Source organism: Chinchilla lanigera, unplaced genomic scaffold, assembly GCF_000276665.1.
Source record: "Chinchilla lanigera isolate Chin_1 unplaced genomic scaffold, ChiLan1.0 scaffold00002, whole genome shotgun sequence".
Lineage (NCBI taxonomy): Eukaryota > Metazoa > Chordata > Mammalia > Rodentia > Chinchillidae > Chinchilla > Chinchilla lanigera.
In genome coordinates this window covers 57984196-58006559 of record NW_004955403.1, presented here as the reverse complement: position 1 = coordinate 58006559, position 22364 = coordinate 57984196, and the positions used below count along the sequence as shown (strand labels likewise).

General features: G+C 54.5%; 1 protein-coding gene across 3 annotated transcripts in view; it reads left to right on the top strand.

The window, feature by feature from the left end:
- The window catches only part of Dlgap2 (discs, large (Drosophila) homolog-associated protein 2), a 528376-nt gene that overhangs the window by 487387 nt on the left and 18625 nt on the right, over positions 1-22364 (top strand). For all 3 annotated transcript variants that reach the window (XM_005373860.2, XM_005373861.2, XM_013515038.1), the window contains 3 exons: positions 1615-1834; positions 16993-17339; positions 18091-18132. In XM_005373860.2, coding sequence (XP_005373917.1) covers positions 1615-1834; positions 16993-17339; positions 18091-18132 — 609 coding nt within the window. The remainder of the gene's footprint in view (positions 1-1614; positions 1835-16992; positions 17340-18090; positions 18133-22364) is intronic.

The window sequence follows — 22364 nt, the reverse complement described above, 5'->3', positions numbered from 1 at the left end:
CAGGGGTGACCCCTCCAGGCTCAGGACCGTGCTCAGGCCTGAGAGGCACAAGATATGAGCTGTTAGGAGTCTGCTGTCTGGGGCCCAGTTTTCCTCATGTACAGAGTGAGTGAACCCTGCCATCAGGGGACCTCCCCAGGCCCTCCACCATCCAACAGACAGCCCCTCACAGCCATGGCCGGGCGCTGGGAGGATGGCAGCCAGGCTAGCCCACAGCATTTTGCCCACACAGTGCCGCGGGAGTGCGGCTGGTGTCGTGAGAGGTGGCACAGGCTGAGTGCAGTTTGCTCACTCACCCCACTTGCCTCCCTGGGCTCTGCTGGCAGAGTTGCACACACCAGACCCGCACACCAACAGCATAGCTGGGACGGGGTGGCCCTGGCAAACAGTGTGGTAGCCATGCCCCTTTCATGTGCATAGGGAACACCCAGCCAGCAGCTCCTCTGCGGCTCTGGCCGCAAGCCTTCTTGGCTGGCCTCTCCTGAGCACCCTGTGTCCCCCTCCATCCTCCCCAGGGTTCACCTTCAGATAGGTAGCTGGTGGGACGACTGTCTGGGACACATTCAGCAGTCTCAGGGTTGCTGTGACCGACTCACAAGCAGGGATCCCGGAATTCTGCCCGCAGTGCCCCTCTGACCCCAGAAGAGGGATGGGCAGGAGACAGCAGGCACCCTGAGTGCTCCCCTCCTCTGAGCTCCTATTCCCCTGTCCCTGGCTTCCCCAGGAAACCCAGGCTTTGATCAGCACTGCCACACGCATCTGCGTGTTAACATGTGTGGGATACACAGGACCCAGGAAGGAGGTCATCTCCCAAAGGGCAGGCCCTCTGACAGTAAGCCTCAGCCTGGGGCTGGTCCAGCTTCAGCTTCTTGAGCTTCAAGCTCTCCCTCTCCCTACTCACCCTTCCATGTGGCTTAGTCCTGTGTTTTACTTTGTCGGGTTCCCCTTGCACACCGAGTGTTACGTAGACCTGGAGGATGCGTGTCCTCCTGCCAGCCACCATCACTGAGGCCACAGCTGAGGGTTCAGCCACAAGCACCAGCCTGGAGTCCCCCTTCCAGGGCCGCACGTCCTCAAGGGCCACTGAAGGTCAGGCTCCTTGGTGGCCCATAGCTGGCCCATACTCAGTGAGTGCCTCTGCCTCAGGCATCACAGCTCCGGTCCAGCTGTGTCCTCCTTGCCAGTTCTGGAGTTCTGCTGCTCAGACAGGACAGAGACAGCAGTGCCTGTGCCAAATTGCGTTCCAGTAACAAGGAAGAACTAAAGCAACTGGACCCTAAACATGCACCCCATGCCCAGCCCCACCCCACCCCGTCACCTGAGCTGTAGGAGCAAGGGTGAGGGGCTGTGAATGGCCTTGGTCAGGTGCCCTGGGGGACATTCAGATCTCTGTCTCCCAGGCTCCTATTCCATCACCCACCATGGGTGTACAGACGCCCACTGACCTTGGGAGCTGGCCAGTCCCCATCATGCTGGGCAATACATGGCCCAGTGTGTCATTCCTGAGCTGGGCAGGTTTTCGGTGCTGTAGAAGAGCACGTTGGCGTCCCCAGTTCTGGGATTGCAGTTGTGTAGCCTGCTAGACCGATGCCAATGTGCTGTTGATCATTGCAGATGAGTGAGGCCGAGATGAACGGTCAGTTTGAGTCGGTGTGTGAGTCCGTCTTCAGCGAAGTCGAGTCTCAGGCCATGGATGCCCTGGACCTGCCGGGATGCTTCCGAACGAGGAGTCACAGCTACCTTCGAGCCATCCAAGCTGGCTACTCCCAAGATGATGAATGTATCCCCGTGATGACACCCTCCAACATGACCTCCACCATCAGGTCCACTGCAGGTACAGAATGGCCCTTTGAGCTCTCTGGTGGGAAACCTCCTGGGGTCCTGAGTCTGCCGGAGGGGTGCACCTTCACCGCAGGTGTCACTCACGCTCCCAACATCTGGTCACCTGTCCAGACCACGTGCCTTACAGCCACGTTTGCAGTACTGACTGCAAGCATTTCTCTCATTGATAACTTTCTTTTCTTCTCAGAATGAAAATTTATATTGTCAAGGTCCTTTGAAATAACCCAGTATTAGCTTGTAAAGTTTTATGTAGAAGGGAATTCAAGCACTGGCATTTGGAAGGCAGTGGTGTTCTAAATGTCACAATGTAGTGGTTTCGGTGCAATCCTTGGAGATGTGCTCTGGCCCCAAGGCACCTGTATGGCAGCGTCCAGCCTTGGTCTCCACTGCTTGATCTGTAAATCCGTGAATGTGTCTGCAGAGAGCATCCCCAGTTAGTGTAAACCCCTCCTGTCTATGCCCCAAGATCTGAATCAGTCTCCTGTGGTTCATATGGAAAACCACATCCATGCTTAGAAAATTTACTGCCCACCTAAATGTTGCTGCCTAGTATTTGACTGCACTGTTATTATTTATATAACAATGAATATACATGGCCCGGAGCAGCCCATAAAACACAGCCATAAAAATTTGCCGCACTACCCGGGAGGGCGAAGGAGAGAGGCTGTGAAATGCCGCAGCACTGAAGGATAAGGCACCCTGAATGCTGTTAGATTAGGGATGCTGCAGCTGTATCAGAGGGATTTAAAGTACAATTCCAAGAAGAAATGGAACATGCTTTATTCAGGAGAAATAGCTCGGGAGCTAGGGGCAGACACAGGACTCGGGAGAGGAGCAAGTGTGATGTTACGGGCAGGAGCAAGTGTGATGCCCAGCGGAGGTGCAGGTTTCATGCTAGCAGACAGTGGCCGCAGGACGCTACCTACTGCAGACCCAAGGCACTGGGTCCAGGCAGCAGGCAGGATAAGGTCTTGGCTCTGGAGGAGTGTGTTTCCTGGTGGGGGCTGCAGAGGGTGGCAGCCACTACCAGCTCCTTCACGATGCCACTGAGAGATCTTGGGCTCCTTCGCCTTTCCTGCTCTTAGGAGTGTTCCAGAGTAGCAGCTGTGACTCATGGGCCTGAGTAAGATCAGGAACTGTCGTCCTAGGGCAGCTGTGGGTCCTTGGCACCCTTCCTCTGTGGCATGGTGGCCCCAGTCAGAGATGCTCATGACTCTCTGGCCACTAAGCCTGGGGCCCTGGGAGCTGCAGGGCAGATTCTGGCTCTGTGTCCTGTGAGGACTGCAAGCACAGGAGAGGGTAGGGCCCAGGCTCACCCCACACCAGAATGCAGGGCTGTGCAAGGGCCAGGGAGGTGTGCCGGGGATATGCACAGGAGGGGCTCTATTCCACCCATTCTTGTGCATTGTGGAGTCGGGGGCCACTGTGATGGCCCACCCCAATGTGAGAAAGAGAGGTGAAACCTCCACTGAGCGGGTCAGGGAGAGGGTGAGCTCCTCACATTGTGTGAAAACACACTTGGAGAGGGAGTGCATGAGTGCTGCTGTCTCTTGAATGTCTCTGTGATCACCTGAATCCCTGAGTGCTTTGCTGGTCTTCGGAAACACGCTGAAGCCATAATTACCAAGCAGGACTGACATGGAGAGGGTGGAAATGAAACAGATTTCACAGCGATAATGCAGGAAGCCAGGCTGAGCTGGGGTTGGCTTTCTAATTTAGGTACACAGACTGCACATTGCATATTCCAAAGTCTGCACACCAGATACTGTGTAAGTGCTTCTATTCAGTCTCCCTGGCTCACGGTCTCCTTACCTGGTCAGACTTTCCTCCAACCTGATGGAGGGCATCAGTGTCATGGAACCGAAATGGTCCAACAGCCAGGAGAGCCCCAGTGCTTGGTGGTTCCCAACTCAGCAAAGAAGAGTCAGTGGGACTGACCCTCGGTCCCTCTTCACACTAAGGATCACCTATCAGTTATGTGTGACCTCTGTTGAATGGAATGTAGGCAACATGCAAAATAGACCACACAATAGGATTATGGAAATAGCAGAGAAGGTAAAAGCCCCTATCTGGAAATCAAAGGTGGAAGAACACAAAAAAAATGCCAGAATCATTGTGATAGCTGAACATCAGCCCTGATTCAGAGCTTCTGGTCAGGGAGCAACTTCTTATTTTGCAAATTCCTGCACCAATACTAGTGTTTTGTAGCTATTTTTTGTTGTTCTCTCTCTGTGTGTGTGTGTGTGTGTGTGTGTGTGTGTGTGTGCATGTGTAGGAAAAGAGAAGGAGGCTATTTTGGCAAATTGATTTTCTTTTATGGTTCTAAAACGGGTTCTTGAAAATGAATTGAAAAAGTTATTTTGAAAAGCATCCCACATTGTTGTAAAGAGGAAGATTTGTCTTGAAAAATAAAAACATTGTTAGATTATTTTCCCTTGGTGAACATGTAAATATATAACTTTAATGCTCATATAATAAATTAAATACATGCAGGGGAGATTTGTTAAGCAGCTCCAGCATGCATCAGTCTCTGCTGAGCATCGTGGGGCTGGTGCTACAATGACACGCACCTACATAGACCTGGGGGCTGCTGTCTGGGGTGGCCTGGTCCTGCCTGTAGTCCCCAGGAAAGATGACCTGCTCCTGAGTGTGCCTGTCTCCTGCTCCTGGCATTATGGAGAGCAGCAATACTGATCTGTGTCCTCTCCTTCAATGGAGTGGCTTTGAAAACACCTAAGTTTCACTTCACACTTGGTTTCTTTCTCATCTGTGAAATGATTTATCGGGTAGATTTTCTTGTCTAAATATGCATTTTGCACGATTTTTCTAAGGAAAGAATATTATTGATACTGTGGAGAAAAATGGTATAAATTAGATTGTAATGATTTTTCTCTGGGTCAGAAATTGTCTCTATGTGTCACAGCCAATTCCAGAAGCCATTAGAAGTGAGGGAGAGCCACGCCAAGTGGCAGGAAGCAGCACAGCTGGGCTTCCTGTGCGTTTATTCCTGCAGTCCCGGGGAGGGATGACTGTTTCCAGGACGGCTGTCTGCTAACTCAGAAAAGAGCAGATCGCTCTGTTTTGGTGCCTTAAATGTCAGAGACAGGGAAACATATTCAACCCTGTGGGTTTTTTTGTCTGTGAACTCTACTTCTTTGTTGGCCTGTCTTGATTTGAACAAATAGGACTATACTTAGCACTCCCAGTTCTGGTTTTCAGGAAATGAAAGACAAACCACATAATACTGTGTTTTATTAGGGGGTGGAGTGATGCCCAAAATTAAGGAAGGAAAGGTTTATTTAGCTTACAGTTTGTGGAGGTTTCAGTCTGTATTTGGCTGGCTCTAAGGTAGGGTGGCACATGGCAGAGGACAACTGTTCATGGCAGTAGAAGATAGCCAAAGCAACAAGAGCAAAAAGGGAGGAGCAGCAGAGGCAAGCAGCCTGTTTCTCTCCTTGCATATGCAAACTGTCCGTGCCAGGGCTGGTGTAGCACTCTCACCCATAATCCCAGCACTGGATCATAGATCACTCATAAATCTAGAAGCCCACCCCATGACTGCATGAGGATTTGGGGGGACACCCAGACACAAATCATAACATCCATGAATACCTGAGAAAGTCCCACAAGGGCTGGGGGTTGAATGTGCTGCCTCAGCTTCCTGTAGGTGACCTGCTGTGGCCAGGTCAAATGACTGTGTCATCAGTGTGCATGCTTATGTGAAGAGGTAGGCAATGTTTGTTGAAAATTTAAACTTGAAAAAGTAGAGAATTTAAGTCAAAACACTGGAAGTCGAAGTCAGACAGGCTGTTCATAAGATGTTTTGGCCAATAGAGTAAAAGTGACTTGAAGTCACAACCTGAGGACAACATCAAGGCTGCTGGCCATGAGCATCCGATGAACTATGAGGAAGTGCTGGTTGCAGGGCTTGCCCTGCTCCCCAGGGTAGTGGGAGGTGCTCCAAGACGGGGAGAAACGTTCCCAGGATGGGGGAAGTGTCCCCAGGATGAGGGCAACGCCCCCACATTGGGGGAAGTGTCCCCACCACCACAGGAGAAAGGCCTGCCTTTGCCTGCTGGTTGACCTGTCCCACCCCGGTTCCTACTCTGAGTCAAATGTCTTGTCCTAAGTAGGTGCCTCCTCTCTCCTCCCTGTGTCTGTCGAGCAGAGTGACAGGGAACAGCCTTGGATCCACCTCTTTCGCAAAGCTAAAACAAGACAGTGCGTCGGGAAATGCTTTGGGCAGGAGGAATTAGCTCTTTCATGGAGAAGTGAACAGCTGGAAGTTTAAAACTATACAATCTGAAAACTACACTGCACCCAAAAAGCCAGGGGATCTGTCAAGCACATTTTTGGGTATGCTTGAGTGTCATGGAGTCGTGGCCTTGGGGACTGCACCCAGTCCCTCCCCTCTCCTCTCTGGCTCTTCCCTGGCTCTGCTTCCTGCCTGCATTGAGGTGAGACCCTTTCCCCCGCCGTTACCCTCCACCACTATGTCTCTGGGTCAGAGCCAGCTGCCGTGGACCGAAATGTCCAAAACCGAAGCCAGCGTGAGTGCCTGCTCCTCTCAGCTGTTTTTGTGAGGTCTTTGATCACAGTGACAGAGAGGTGACTGGCATACTCCTGGGGTTCTCTCATAGTGAGCTGCACACGTAGGCGCCCCCAGCTGGGATCAGCCTCAACCCCCAGCCAGGACCAGGAAGCTGCATAGGGAGGGTAAAGCGTCATCACTACCAAACCCAGCTGAGGCCACCGTCCTCACATGTGTTCAGGCCTCGTGCCTCAGCATCAGCTACAGCACTGCTGTGCTTGAGGCAGAGGACCAGGGAGCTTGGATTACTCTCTCCACACCCATGTGAGCTCACCTCAATAAACACTTGTCATGAGACATGTAATTATACTAAGAGTCTACCCTTAAGGCCACACTCTAATCACAACTGCTTGGGAGGCTGAGGCAGGAGGATCACAAGTTCAAGTCCAGCTTGGGTAATTCAGTGAGACACTGTTCTCAAAATAAAATTAGGGAAAGGCTGACAGTACAGCTCATGCCAGAACCCCTGCCTAGCTTGCTTGTACCTAGGTTCATTCCCCAGTGTTGAAAAGTGAAAAAAAAGTTTTCATTAAATGAGAGGCCTTCCCTACCAAAGCCCCCTGTGCTGTTACCGTAGACAACAAGGCGAGCTTTCCTCCTGGGTCACTCTCCCTGCTCAGGACTGAGTGCTCTGACATACTCTGTATGGCTCTGATCTAATCCTCTACACCCAAGACGTGCAGGAAATGACACAGACTTGGTTTCCCTAAGTCAGCTGAATTCTGATTCTCGTCCCAACCCCTCCTGCCTGGTGTAATGGGAAAGCCCACCTCAGTCATTTGGGATACACCGGGGGCCAGCTGACACCAGGACCTCAGGGCCTTCGAGCATCCTGGAGCCTCCTGGTCACCAACTGTTGGTCCACACTGGCTGCCGCCAGGTCTCAGTGTTCCTTCTGCGTGTGCCCTCGAGTTTCCTGACTGCGTGGGGTGTCGCGGGATGGACAGGTGCTGTGCTCAGACACCTGTGACCCCTTTGGGCACTACCACTCTCCCCACTGGCGTTTCCTCCTCTGCCCCAGCCCAGGCACCACAATGGAGAGAGGGTCCTTGGACTGGCTTTCTCCAAAACCCAAATCTCTGAGGACCCTGAGCCCACTTGACAGGAAGAGTGCCGTGGAGAAATACAAATCTTCCAGGACTTCCTGCAGCATAGTCCAGGCAGACACTTCCCAGAGTGCAGGGACGTGCAGACCGTCAGGGCTCAGAGGGTCCCCTGAGCTCCCTCCAGTGGGGCCACTAGTGGCAAAAGTAGCTTTAATTTTGACTCTTGAAAGGTGAGCGTTCTTAGGAGTGTAAACTGAACTGCCTTTGTCTAACCTCAAATTAAGCAGGTGTCAAAATGGGGGCAAACCCAGCACCTACCTTTTGCCTTACAGACCTGACACTCAGTGTCGGCTACTTATCCCTGATGTTCAGCACAGGCTTGGGAAAGACAGAACCTCCCTGGCCAGTGTACTGTTCCCAAGACTGAAGCAAGAAACTGAACGCAACTGACTACTCTGAAATTAGTCTTTCAACCCCTGTTCAAACGCTGAACATGTAGGCTCTTGTAGGCCATATATGGGTTTTCCTAGTTTAGGGATTTGGGTCATGAAATCTGTACCATTGTTGATAATTTTCAAATACACAGAGCTTGCACTCACAAGCAGGAAGGAAATAGTTACTTAGAACAAATACATAAGCACTATGTAGGGCACTCGTCTTAAAATATTTAATTACATTCGATTTATCTCACCCTGGTGTAGTCATCAAGATGTGGGCTCCTACTCTGCTTCTGAAACACAGTAATGGGAATGCTCTGAAAATCCCAATGGATTTATCATGGAGAATATTTATACCTGTGTGTATCCTTTTTAAAAAAGGGATACAGAGGAATAAAATGATTGATCATATCAGATGTTACTGTGAGTATAAGATAAAGACAGATTCGCCAGTAGGGCTTTGGAAGGTGTCTGTTACTGTAAGCCGCAGCAGATGTGCCGGATTCCTGGAGAGAAGCCCCACTGTAAATGTGGGGCGCGCTTACTCCCCCAGGGCTTCAGATCGTCCGTGAGTGCCTCTATCTTTTTCGCTAATGGAAACTGACATTCCTTCTTTTTCAGTTCATTGATTTGTAGCAGGTCATTACTTCACTACCATTTTGATCAATTCATTGCACAGTCAATCAAATCAAATCTACAAATGTTTATTTAGTGCCTGAGGTCTACACTGCAGAGGTGCTTTATAACGAGAAAGGCGACAAAATCTGAAATAGAATTGGAAGCTCTGGACATACACCCAGCCAGATGAATAATCATCGTCACATTCAAAAACTTCTTCACTAAACTCACTTGCTGGCGTTTCATTCACTCTCCTGATTAAGGTTGACTTGTACACACTACTTCATGAGTTACGAAATTATCAGAATGCCTTTCTCTCCTGCAGATTGGCAGGATGACTGGTATCACTGAGCCCAATGTCTGTTAACCCTGAAGCTTCCTGGAAGACTGGAGACTCATCCCCAGGCCAGCTCTCGGGCCCCACACACACACCCAGCTCACTCGGCAGAGTCTCCCTCCCGCAGGGAATTCTCTTCTTCCTGAGAGAGGCAGAATTCTCTTCTTCCTGGAGAATTAAGTGGCCTTCCCTGGTCCCACCTTCACCAGGTGTGAAATGAAAAAATCGAATGCTTCTTTCTTGCCTTGATGACTCTGTCTGTCTGGTGGTCACTGACCACGAGGCTCCACCCTCAACACAGAGGAAGTCACCAGGTCTCGCCCACCGTGGCGCCTCCCGTATTGCAGTGAAGCTGCTCTTGGATGCTGACTGTGGCCAGCACCTCCCTCTCCCTGTGGTGGACGGGTCAGGGATATGACCTCGTCGTTGTTATTGATCATCTGTCACATAGTAAAAGTTCTGTGGGACAGAGATTTCTCTCATTCCTGGCTTCATGGTGCTTGAAACAGTGTGTGGTGGATCATAGACCTTTGCTACATATTTGTTGAATTCTTTAATGAAAACAACGAGCTGTGCATACTGAATAAAATGGGGCTGTCCATGTGCATTCCCATACACTGTGGGTGCCATGGCCCACTGGCTTTGGGGTGGCTTTTCTGAGTTGGGAGGGGAGGGGCCCAGTACACAGCTCTACCGGGACACACAGTCCACACACATTGGGTTATAAATGGGTGAGCCGCTCTTTTTGTGAACTTATGTAGAACTTCTTTGTGGTTCGTAACAGAATTTGCATCTTTTCTTTCTCTGGCTTGTGCAGTTAGGGACAGACTTTCTTAAATAAAGGACCAAATATGAGCCGCAGGTAGTACTTCAAGCCAGCTGAGAGACTAGCACCGCAGTGGCTTCTGACCAGCACAGCAGATCACCGCTCTGGTCTGTGCGTTGTGTCTTCAGCAGGCCCACCTCCCGGCTGGGTCACTGATGAGCCACCCTGCAGTTTCCATGCCGCCTCCTGTGTCCCGCCCTCTTTGCCCTGGCCGGAGAGGGACTGGGTTTTCTGCAGAGCTGCCCAGTGAACCTCTTCCTGCTGATGGAGCTCTCAGTCTTCAGGGTGCCGAAATGTCTAAGCATTCACATGGTGACTCCAGGGAGCAGGCAGGCAGGAATGGATGTTTCTGCCCGGGCAGCCTTTGCTCTCGGCGCAGAGTGTGGGGTCTTTGGCAGCCACCACCGCTCCCCCAGGAAGGATGCTGGGTGGAGCAGAGCCACTCTGCACCACCACCACCACCACCACCATCACCACCCGCTCCCTGGAGCCCAGGCTTCCTGGCCTGGCTCAGCCTGGAGGACCCTGCTGTGTGACACCAGACAGGGCAGACTGGGTAGGAGGGCAGACTGGGCCAGCCGGCTGGGCAGGGCAGACTGGGCAGGGCAGGAGGCCATTCCATATGCATGCCCTGCATTGCAGGAATCTATGTTTGTATCTCCCATCTCACGCCAGTCGCCTTGAAATTTTGGCTACGTAGCCCACAGGCCGAGCCTTGCAACTCTCTCCCCAGCTTTCCAGGAGTGGATGGTACTCAGGGTGTGTTAGTAAGCATCGTTAAGTAGAATTATGTACTGTTTTTAGCCTTGCAAGAAGCATCTGCTTATTCTATTAATTTTTATCGAAGGTAATTTTCCTATCCTTAAATAAAGCGACACCAGTAACTGTAGATTTATTAACCTGCCCAGGTCAGCTGTGAAATCAAGTTCTTCATCCCCAGGCAAAACCCCACATACAGGCTTAGCCCATCCTCCAAATTGTGGTGGTAAACGGAACTCTGGTACAACTCGAACGCAGGCTTCGCTCACAGTGCAGTGTCCTGAGTGACCCTCCGCATGCCCACTCACATTCACACACACTCACACTCACACTCACGTGTGAGGACCACAGCAGGTGCCATCACCGTGTCACTCCCCACACACACACACGGGTTACATCGGTCAGTGTCACCCGGCTTCTGTGTGTCACAGTCATTGATGTGTTATTTCCACCGGGGAAAAATCATTCTTTTCAAAACTGTTTTCATCTAGAACTTCACACTGCTGGAGAATCCAGACATAACTCACTGTTGGAGAGGAGCCTGAACACTGCTGCCCCATGCTGACCTTTGTCCAGGGGCTGGGACAGGAAGTCCCCTGCATGCTGTCTCTTGGGCAGTCTCCTTCCTGGGCTTCCTTCTTTGACCGTTCACGGTTCTGTACCTAGAGATGCATGTAGTCTGCATATTATGAATGTTGGTTCCTTTTCACTTTTCATTCAAAAGAAAAAGTGCTTACTAGGGAATACGATTTCGCACATTTAAAATGGAAGCAGGAAGTGTCTCTGAAAGCAGGACAGCTGTCCTGGCTCTGTCTCACTGCCTCTGGGCTTTTCAGGGCTGCTGAGACTGTAATTTCTTGCTAATGGCTGCGAGGTAGACCTCTCAGCTGGCCCTCAGTGAGGCCCCAGAACCTCCTGGCCACGTAACTCCTTGTGACTTTAGGGAAAGGGTGTGTGCATGCCTGTGGGGTGCAGTTTCTGTGTCCCCTTTGGTATACGCTTATATTTTGAGATTAACACTAATCAAAGTATCAAAATATCTTTAATCTTTTATGTTGGATCTTCAGCCATTGAAGTTTGGCTTCTCCAGTGCTTGTTCTGCCATTTAGACATTCACGGCTCAATTGTTATAATACCTTTTATGCTGCTGCCCTTGAAGTCCTGATTATGAGAGCGCAGTGAAGTGAAGTGCGGCTCTCACACTCAATGCGATGGCACTGCTCCCACTGTGTGCAGTCTACCTTGATTACGTATTTGTGCTTCACACCACAGAATGCTAATTCCTAAACTTCCTTGTTGGCTTGCGAATGACTTTCAAGGGCTGAATTCAGAAATGGCGTCCAGGTCCGGGTGTTGATGGCAGTTAGGGGTGCACCACCACCAATGATTTGTCCACACTTGCGGCCGCTCCAGGGCGTGTGGGCCTGTGGGCTGAGGAGCGTTTAGTTCCATTTCATCAAGTTAGCTTCTTTCCAGTGAAGCGTGCTGCTCCAAATTCTCCTTCAGCACATCGGCTAACCCGCCACTGCGAAGACCCAAGAAACGTCCTCACAGTCACTTTGGCTTTCTGTCATGCGCAGAGTGGCTGGGTAGGCAAGTGCCGGTGTAGCCTCTGCCTGCCCTGTGCACGCTTGGGGCGCAGGCCGCCCAGGCCCTCCCACTGTGCATGGCAATCCAGCAGCTAAGACGCAGCCGGCGTGGCAGGCTCGATGACTGTCCTCTAGATTTTGGGCATTTTGGAAGCTTGGATGACTCTCAGCTCTGCTGTGGAACCGAGCAAGCTGGAAGAAAGCTGACACGTGCCTCTTCCTTGCCAAGCTTGCCACCCTCAGCCCCTGCCACACTTGGTGGGCCTGCCACCTGCCTAAGCCTACTGATGCCAGAGCTCTGAGCAAGTTCTTCAGTTTCCGCAGGAGAGGAACACGGCCCAGCTGTGCCCTGGAGACCGCAAATCCGTAACCTCACATGGTTCTTCTCTAACTCCCGTCACATGCACGGTTTCTTACGTGGAGCGCGGAGCTCAGCTTTCCCTGGGGGCACAGTCGTCACCTTGCCTTCGTGTGCGTGGGGAAGGCACTGTGTGGAGACCTCTGTCCCCACCCTGTTGTGCTCAGGGTGACTTTCACAACTGAGAAGCAAAATGCAAACTCGGACATTGGATTGTAAAACACAGCTGCGTTCTCTTGTTTCCCGGGTGTACCATTTACCTGCAGCAGATGTCAGGACCATGGCTTAACCTCTTTAAACCCCATTTCTCATCCTCAAGATGGAAATGCAAAAGCACCTGTGTCACAGGGCTGTTCCACAGCTCGGCGCCGCTGAGTGTGCGCAGTGTGTCCCTCACACGGCTGGTGTGTCCCGGGGCTCCGGCACAGGGCGTGAGTGCTGTGTGCGTAGGGCTTCCTTCCCCCTTGCCGCACCTCACACACATAAGGTAACTGGTGCCAGGCTCCCGGTTGGCAACCACCCCATTCTTCCGCTTGTTGCAGATGGAAAGCGCCAAGGCTTCATGCCACTGTCATCGTGGCCGTCCTCGCCAGCCCTTAACACTAGATATGGACAAGCTCAGACCCGGGTTGGAAGATTACGTCCCCGTACCTCCGGCCCGAAGAGGTTTCTTTGAGCTCCGATGGAGCAGGGGAAGTGTGTGTGTGTGTGTGTGCCTTTCCACGTGCTGCCCTGGAAGGACTGGCAAGCACCCTCTGTGGGGTGTAGGTTTAGTCTGACGGTCCTGGCAGGTCTGCAGTCCTGAGATCCTGTCCCTGTCACCCGCTGCAGTGAGTCTAAGATACTGAGCTGCAGTGAGGCCATGTGGGACAGATTTGAAAAGTGAACAATTACAGGAAGCCACTCAAGATATCAGAGTAATACAGCACGTTAAAATGCATCGAGGCAAGAGTCCAGCTTTAGTACACTTCCATTTAAGAGGAGAGAGAAGAAAAAAATTAAAAGAGAAAGTCAGGTCATTTGATGTTTCCCGAGAAAAGAAATAACTTGCAGAAAACTCTATGATTCCTGGGGAGAGGGCCAGGCTGCACCCCGAAGGCCAATGGGACCCTAACGTCTTTCACCCTCTCAAGAGTTTCACCCGGTGGGAAGTCAGGTCACAACCCAGAGCTTCTGCAGACCAGAAAACAGCTTCACAACACCTGCACTTACTTGGTGGCCGTGCCCGCCCTGTGGACCGCTGCCCGCCCTGTGCCTCCACTGTCCTTTCCACCCTGGGGTGCGGCTGTTGCCCTCCCGGCCACTCTGTGCCCGGGGCTTCCCCTCTGCACCGCGCCTTAGTCCACACTGTCTCGCAGCCCATCTCTTCGTGCTGACTGTGAGTGCTTTGGCACCAGGATCTTAGCTGTAGGAACGCATTTCCGGACACCAGCGGTTCTTGCAACATGACCGCCCACTGGGCACCTGGTGCTGGTGTTGAGGGGCAGCGTGGAGGCCGCCAGGCCCTGCGCCCCGGCCTGTAGGGGCTGAGGACTGACCCCGGGAGCAGCAGCCACTGCTGTGTCAGGGAGCCATGTGTCTTTTAGAGCACCCAAGCATATCTTATGGCGGAATTTTAATGCTTCTATGGTTTCTGCCTTAAACTCTTCATCTCTTTAGCAATAGAGAAATGAACATTTGGATTTGCTCCCACAAAGGTTAATTGAGAGAATGTACTGGCTGAAGTGAAGACTTCCACACCTGGGCTTTGCTGCCTAGTGGAGATGGTGACTCTTCCAGAACTGTAGCCAGGCCACCTGGGAGGTGTCCCACGCAGCCACAGTCTGCTCCCACAGGGCCCCCTCCTCACCACACCTGCTCGGTGCCCCGCACCCACGCCCAGCCTCCGTCCAGGTCCCTGGCTAGAAAAGCAGCCCTGCTGTGCAGAGACACAGGCTCGGGCCAGTGCCAGCGCTTCCTGCGATGCAGGGAGAGGCACCGGCACCCTCCAGCTCCGAGGAGAGACGTGGAAGCAGCTCCTGCTGGGTAATTACGACGTGCAGTGTACGTCCATCTCTGCAGGACTCCAGCCCGGCAGTTCATCCTCACCGCGCAGGGAGCGCAGGAGCAGGAGAGGGTGACATCGCTCTGCCTGGGTCTTGGGGAGCCTCATAGTCCTGCGCACACCCTTCTCTGTTCACTAAGATACTCCTTCTGGCGGGTTTGAGTTGTTCACTTTCACACATTTGACAAAACCTACGGAGGGAACCAGAGTGACCGGAAGCACTGCAGAGAAAGCATCGCGGGAGGAAGGATTCTCAGCGGACAGGCACTGTCACGGACACGCAGGGGCAGAGATTTCATGCCAGCCAAGCTGAGGCATCCTGCACACCGGGGTCCCTTCTCACAGGGCTGGGGACGGTGTTACGTGTCCTTCCCAGCCAAACCTGGCCTCACCTGGGAATCTCACGCACCCTGGCACCTCCAGCGTTGCCTCTTTACCCCCACACGAGTTTCCAGTAAGCTTCGAAATGGCTCAAATTGTTTCCTTCTCTTTTCACTGTTTGCGACATACCAATCAGTTTGTAGATTTTTCCATGGCAGAAAGTCACGAGAGCAAGCAGCTCTTCTCGGCCTGTGTCAGCAGCCCTGAGCCTGTGCCTGCGGTCCTGCAGCCTCCTGCTGAGCAACCTTGGCCCCAGCTCCAGGTTACGGGGTCTCTAGGAAGAGCGGCCGCACCAGTGTGCTACACACCCCGGGCTGCACAGGGTCCAGCAAAGAGGGCTCCCTAGGGGAGAGAGGGCCAGGGTGGCAGGCAGGTGGGAGCGACAGACTCCAGAGGCAGAGCAGGGCTGATGGGACGAGCAGAGGAGGGGGCAAGAGAAGACGGGCTGGGGGCTACAGGGGGTGGATCGGGCAGGGTGGCCATGAAGAGCCTGCAGCCTCGGGGAGAGCGGTGGGGTGGGGGGAGGAGCAGACTGCACAGTCCCCCGGGAGCAGATGGGTTGGGGGTCACCGGCAGCTCTGAGATGTCACCCCCCAGTGCATCAGACGGGCACCAGGGAAGCAGGGGTCTGGACAGTGAAGGAGGCCATGCTGAGGGGAGAGCAGCACCCAGCATGGGGTGACCCAGTCTCGGGGTCGCTGTTAAGGCAGAGGCTGGAGAACGGCACACTGGGAACCAGGCCTGAATGGTGTCACTTTTTCATAATGTTCCTTAACAGGGAACTCAGATTTGGACAGAAAGGGGAGTCGGGATACTTCCCAGTGCCTCTGGTTGCTGACACCCACCAGCCCTCCATGCCCGCTTACATGCTGGTGCCCTCCAGCAGGTTTTCAACCATTGCGTTCCTGCACTCCGCTACGCCCTGGTCACGCCTCGGCGCACATGGGCTGGCATGATGGGCCTCTGTCCTTCATTTGTCTGTGTGGTGGGGTGACATTTGACATCTCCTGAGTAGGAAAGTTCAGTCACACTGGTATTGGGGTTGGGACGGGAGCAGGAAAGTACTTGGAACCCCCAGAAACTCTGGATTTCCACACGCCACCAGAGGCTGCCGCTCCCCAAAGCTTCCCAAGCCCTGGAAGCAACCTGTGCCCAGTCTGTCCTGGTAGAGATGCTGGCAGTGCTCCTGAGGGTGCCCCAGGTGCATCACCCTCACCCCAGCGCATGTCACCCTCACCCCACTGTATGTCACCACCACCCAAACAAGCTCCCTGGCCTGGGAGGGGCAGAGTGCGTCGTGTCTCCGATTTCACGGAGGTCTTAGCGGCTCTTTTTCTTAGAATAAATAAAGCAGCAGGCAGTGATGACACTGTACATCACAGCAATGGAGACACTGTACATACACGCAGAGAAGCCGGTGTGGGAAAATCCACGTTCCCTAGACCTTCGCTGCAGCAAAGGGGCCTGAGCTTCTGCACAGAGCCCTTTACCTGCTCTTCGCAGCTCCTGCTGGAGGGCATCCAGGTGGGAGGCTGCAGGGACAGCAGGTGACACCAGGCTTAGTCCAGCATAAGCCTGTGCACCTGGTGTCTCCTCTTGGTGGGCCCCGCACTGGTGCCCAGGGAAGCCAAACTCGTAGGGAGTAGGTAACTTTCTGCTACTGGATGTTTTCTCTCTTATAAAAACAGCAGCTACTCACTACAGAGGTTTTCAGGAAATTCACACAAGCCAGAGGAAGTAATACCGCCACTATCACTGTACAGTAACCGCGGTGGGTGTTTGTGGAACAGTGTCTTCTCCCTCGGGCTTCTCTGTGCATTTGCCACACTTCATCTCTGTGGTTTAGGACCCTGCCCACTTCTTTTATTTATTGTTTTTTGAAGTGAGCATTTGTGGTGATTCTGTGGGCCATGTGAGGTCAGAGACACTTGCGGTCTGTCCTGCCCAAGCCACATGGCACTTACTCGGGTCTCTCCTGCCGGAGTGTGAGGTGCTCCCTGACTTCTCACTGCTGTGAGCACACCCACACAGTCTGCCTCTGAGGCAGTGCTGTGCCCGTGTTGTGCACTGTTTTCTCAGGCAGAACAGGCTTGCTGGCTGAGCCCTGGGTGGAGCGAGCCACAGTTGTAGGCCAGAGGCCACTGACGGACTCTGTCTCTTGCAGCCATCTCCTACTCGAACTACAAGAAGACGCCCCCACCGGTGCCTCCAAGGACCACCTCGAAGCCCCTCATCTCGGTGACAGCCCAGAGCAGCACAGAGTCCACCCAGGATGCCTACCAGGACAGCCGCGCCCAGAGGATGTCCCCGTGGCCGCAGGATGGCCGCAGCCTCTACAACTCCACGGACAGTCTGGACAGCAACAAGGCCATGAATCTCGCCCTGGAGACGGCCGCAGCCCAACGCCACGCGGACAGCCAGGGCGGCCCCCTGCGGCCCGGCGACAAGACGATCCTGCCGTCGAAGGCCGAGGAGCTCCTCAGGAGCCGCTGCTCCTCCATCGGGGTGCAGGTAGCCTCCCGCGCTGCTCCCTGGCACCGCACATTGCGCACCAAGTAGGTCAGGGATGGGACCTCTGCCCCGAGACACAGGACCCAGCAGGCAGGTACAGCTGGAGCCAGGCTCCATGCCCAACACCCCAGGACCCTCCCCAGGGGCGTTTTCCAGGGTCCGTAGCCACGAGGCAGCCTGGAGAAGCCACCAATGATGGTCAGAGTGTGGCTTCCCGGGGCCATTCCCCAGAGGGCACTGGGAAGGAGTGGCCCCACTTCAGAGCCAAGGGCACCTGTGCAGGGTAGGCAGCAGCACCAGGGGCCCGTGGCTGTGGCCATTCACCCCTCTGGCTTCATAGCTCTGGGGATGACTGCAGCCGGTGGGGGCTGGTGCACCCCTCCCGAGGGGAGCGAGCCAGCCACGGGCCCCGTCTGCTGGAAGGAACGGGGTACACGCCACCCCAGTCAGCAGGAACACCTCGCTTTGTCCCTGTGGCATCCCCTCAGCTTCTGATGGATGCAAATGGCTCAGTGAGGCTGCCGTGCGGGTCCCTCACTCCTCAGCTCAGCCTGAGTCCCACAGAGCTTAGACACCAGCTCTCTGAGGGCCCGTGCCATGCTCAGGGAGAGGCGTGGAGCGCGGTGAGAGCATGTGGCCCTGGCACCAGGCAAGGCAGGTGGGGAAGAGCAGCCAGTGAGTGGGGGCAGTGGCCCGCTGGCCTCAGTTCCTGAGCCAGGTCCCCACACTGTGGCTTCATTGTTTTGTTTAGGATTCTGAATTCCCCGAGCATCAGCCATACCCAAGGTCAGATGTAAGTACCGAACCGCTGCGAGCCACGTCCGCATGACTCATTCTACCTCCCTTCTCGGACTCTTCATACAACTGCTCTTGTCACTCTGTGTCCTGGCTCTATGTGCCAGGCACCATGCTGGGCCCCTCTGCTGGACAGACCCTGGTGTCCCAGGGCGTGAGTGGCCCCACCTCAAGGAGGACAAGGGGACCAACAGTTCCCGCCCCAGAGCACAGGCCCTGCTGAGAAAGCAGGCCCAGTCCTGGTCTGCGGTAAAGACCCGGGTTCCGTGGTGGTTGGGTGGCTGCATTGCTAGCACTCAGCCCTCCCTGCTCTGCTACCCCGCAAGTCCCCCCTGACCCCGCTGAGCACAGGGTCCCCATGTCACCGGAGGTCACAGGCTGATCTCAGAAGCCATGAGTCGGGGTGCTGTGCGACAGAGCCCATGGCGGAGCCATGCCCACGCCTGCCCACAGCTCAGCCTTCCCCAAGCCACCGACGCTTCTGCCTCTTGGCACCCACGCACCTAGCACAGTGCCTGGCACATAGTGAGCACTTGATAAATGTCGGATTCATGAGTGGACGGCACGGGGGGGGGGCGGGGAGACACACGTGTGTGGGGCAGGGAGACTTCCGCCAGAACTGAGGCGGCAGTGTGAGTCTCAGAGCTTCCCGTGCTCACTGTGAAATCAGTTGGAGAGCTGAAAAAAAAAACACAATCGAAAGTGAAATAGCAATGCAGTTAGGAGAGCAACTCAGAGAGAAATGACAGAGAAACGGTGCCTGGACGCTGAGCTGGGCAGGAGGGCGACACAGAGACCCCAAGGCAGAGGGGCAAAGCACAGAGCAGAGCTCCGCGAGCAGACGACTCCGGGCCCTGCGGGCACCTGCTCACTGACAGGTGTGTGCAGTGCGCCCCGGTGCCAGGGGTAGTGCTCCGGTCTCTGGGTGGGGAGACTGAGGACCAGCCAGGGTGGGTGACTTGCCTAGGGGTGCACAGCCCAGGTGCCCAGCCCCGATGGAAGCCCAGGGGTGGCGCCCCCAGCCCTGACAACGACCTACCTTGTGGAGAGGACAGGAAGGCTGCCCTGGTCCTGTGATGCCCTGGCCTGGGTCACGGAGAGAGGCGGCCTGCGCGGAGTCCAGTCAGTGTGCCCTGCACCGCTCGCTGGGGAGGCGTGGCACAGTTCCTCTGGATGCAGACTGTATACCCACGTGTCCTTGCTGCGGAGCACGCCTTCTGTGCCGCAGCCCTCAGGGATACCCGGCTCGCATAGCTCCCTGAGGTCCCAGGCACTGCATACCACGGCATTCACGAGTGGAATTCGGGCCTGAGCACAGGCTGCTGAACTATGTCCGTGCCCCGTAAGAGGCTGACCTCAGCCCACACCTCCTGTGCCTGTCCTCCCTCCCTGCCCACCTTAGACATGACACACACTGGAGGCCCCCACCCTTGATGGCTGGATCCACTGTCCACCCCGGCTCAGGACCCTGCAGTCCACAGCACACACACACACAGGACAGGCAAGACCAGGACAGGGCAGGCTCACGGTGTGCTGAGTGTTCCGCATGGGTGCCCTTACCGGAGCCCACAGGTGGCCTTCTATCCTTCCACGTGTTTCTGTATCTGACCAGACACTGGGGTGGTCGAGGCGGCTGAGTGCAACATGCAGAAACCCCAGTCACCACAGACATCTGTGCCCGGCCGTGGGGATGGAGGGGCAGCCACAGAAGCCCTGTGATGCTCATGTCGAGCGCTCTGCAAGGTGGAGCACGTTGGTCCCCAACCCCAGCCCTGCCATCACGGCTGCCCCTGGGCGGAGGCTGAGTCCCAGTGAACTCCAGGCTAACAGTGGACCCCAAGACACAGAATATGCTGGCATCCAAAGAATATGCTGGCATCCTCCCTGCAGGAGGCTTGGACAGCCCAGCCACAAGGCAGAGATTTCAGATCAGAGCTCTGGCTGTGGGATCCATGGAGCCCTCTCTCCTCCACCAGCCCAAACTCACTCCCAGGAGCCACAGGAAGCTGCCAGGCATGGCTGTGCATGCCAGGAATCCCACGTAGCACTTTGGGAGGCTGAAGCAGGACGGCAGCAGCTTCTAGCACAGCTTGGGCAATGTAGTGACTTAGCGAGAACTTGTTTCAAAATACAGCATGGAAAAAGGGTAGGGATGTAGCTCAGTGCTGACTTCCTGGATTCAATTCCACAAACAAACAAACAAACAAAAACAAAAACCCAGAAAGCTGGGCTCAGACCCAGGGTGCCTGGCCCAGACGTGTGGCCAGCCTGGTCTGTCTGCAAGAGGGACAAGGGTGCAGGAGAACACAGGAGGCTGCCTCTCCACAGGTCATCCACATCAGCACCACCACGAGTGTGCACATGCATGCACATACCTGCTGAGGACCACGCGTGCATACAGCTACACCAAGCTCCCTGCTCTCACACAGAGCGCGGGTGTCAGTGTCCTCCGTGGTTCCGGCTTACCTGGGGCTGGGCAGGTAGCCCTCGAGATCCCTCCAGCCCAACTGGCAGTCGCTATGTGATTGCCTGTGTCTGCGTCTCCCCCACACACACCCCCGTTCATCAGGCAGCCCTCACATGCGGCCCTGGCTCCCAAACCGTTCGCCTAAGCAATGCTTCTGCTGATTCATCTCCAGAAGTCTCTACAGAGCAGGTCTACAAGGGAATATGCACACACAGCTCCAGAACCTTCCATTCCTTCCTGTGGGGCCAGGTTTCCTGGGAGACCCTTAGGTCCCTCTCCACTGAGGAGAACAGAACTCTGTCCTCCGCCCTGCACCTGGCTTGCTCAAAGCTCCTCTCCGCCTAAGCTTCCTGGGGCTGGTACCGGTGCCCTTCTCCTGGCCGCCTCAGCCTCACTGTGCCTCTCAGACTTTGCCGCCAAGCACAGAGCTCCATTTGCCTTTGGAAGGGTTCCTGTGACAGCTGCTAGGAAACTGATAAAAGTCACTTGGTGTGCGGTAATTCAATCCACACCTGACTCTCCTGGTTCCTCAGAGTTGAGATGAAAGTGCCAGGAATTAGTGTTTGCAGCGGACAGACTGCCCTGGCTCAGGCTCCGTCCTGACCGCCTTACATCGGTCACATGGGGGGCTCAGTTTTCTGTTTCAGCAAAGATTCCACGCTCCTGACAGTTGTAGGCCAGCTTGTAGCAGGACTTGACTGGCCCCAGAAGCTGTATTTTTCAAAAAATTACAGTAGAGAAAATTTCAAGACTAACAAAAGGAAGAAAAAAAGTTATGTTTTGCTGTTTTCCCGGCACTGATGTCCGGCTGGCGTCTGTGACTAGGCTGTGCTTCTGGGCATCCCGGGCATCTTGGGTGCCATTGTTCACAGCACCAGGAATCTGCCTGTTAGCCACACACATGAAAGCATCCTGTGCTCTGAACTCTCTCACTGTCGTGTGAATGACTGTGAAGCATCCTGAGGAAATGCGACTGCGTTGGGTGTCACCCTCTCCTGCCTCCCGCTCCCACGTTCCCATAGTTCCTCCTACAGACACTGCTGCCCTGCAGTCCTCACACACATGCCGGACGAGAGCTGTTTCCTTGGGCGGCAGGCCTAGCTCCACAAGTACTTGCAACACTGTATAAGCAGGTGTGCACTTTCATTACAGAACCTCTACAGAAAATATCTGAATTGATTTCACCACACCACTGTCTATCAGACCTGGCTACACCAACCCAAACGTGTTCACCTCTGCCCCAGCTGCCGCACACCTTGAGTGTGCTCATGGAAGTACACACACACCTGCAGGTGCGGTCACACGCTGACAGCAATAGCGTCAGTACTGGCAAAACTGGACAGAACCAAAACGTGCCTCCACTGAAGACTGACTCAGTACCCTGGGCTCGGTACACTGTGGTCATGAAACTGTTGGGGTCGTGTAGTTGGAACACAAGACAGCTGCCTCGCCCTGACACGAACGTTAGACAACCTAACTCTCACGATGATCAGATGATGATTGCCGTGCCGCATGGTGAGGAGGAAAGTGAGGGCCTTATGGGCAGGTGAGGCTGCTCCTTCCAGAAAGTTCCCCCTGTGGTCATCCAGGACTCCTTCCAACCGTCAGGCGCAGCTTCTGTGCTGACCTCAGGCCTCCAGCAGAAACACACAAGGGCCTGATCATCCCGCAGCGTGGCAGACTGTGTGGCCACAGCGGATGACACAGGGCAGGAACCCCAGTACCCTGAGAGCTGAGCGCCCTGGGCACGTCATCACCTGTGT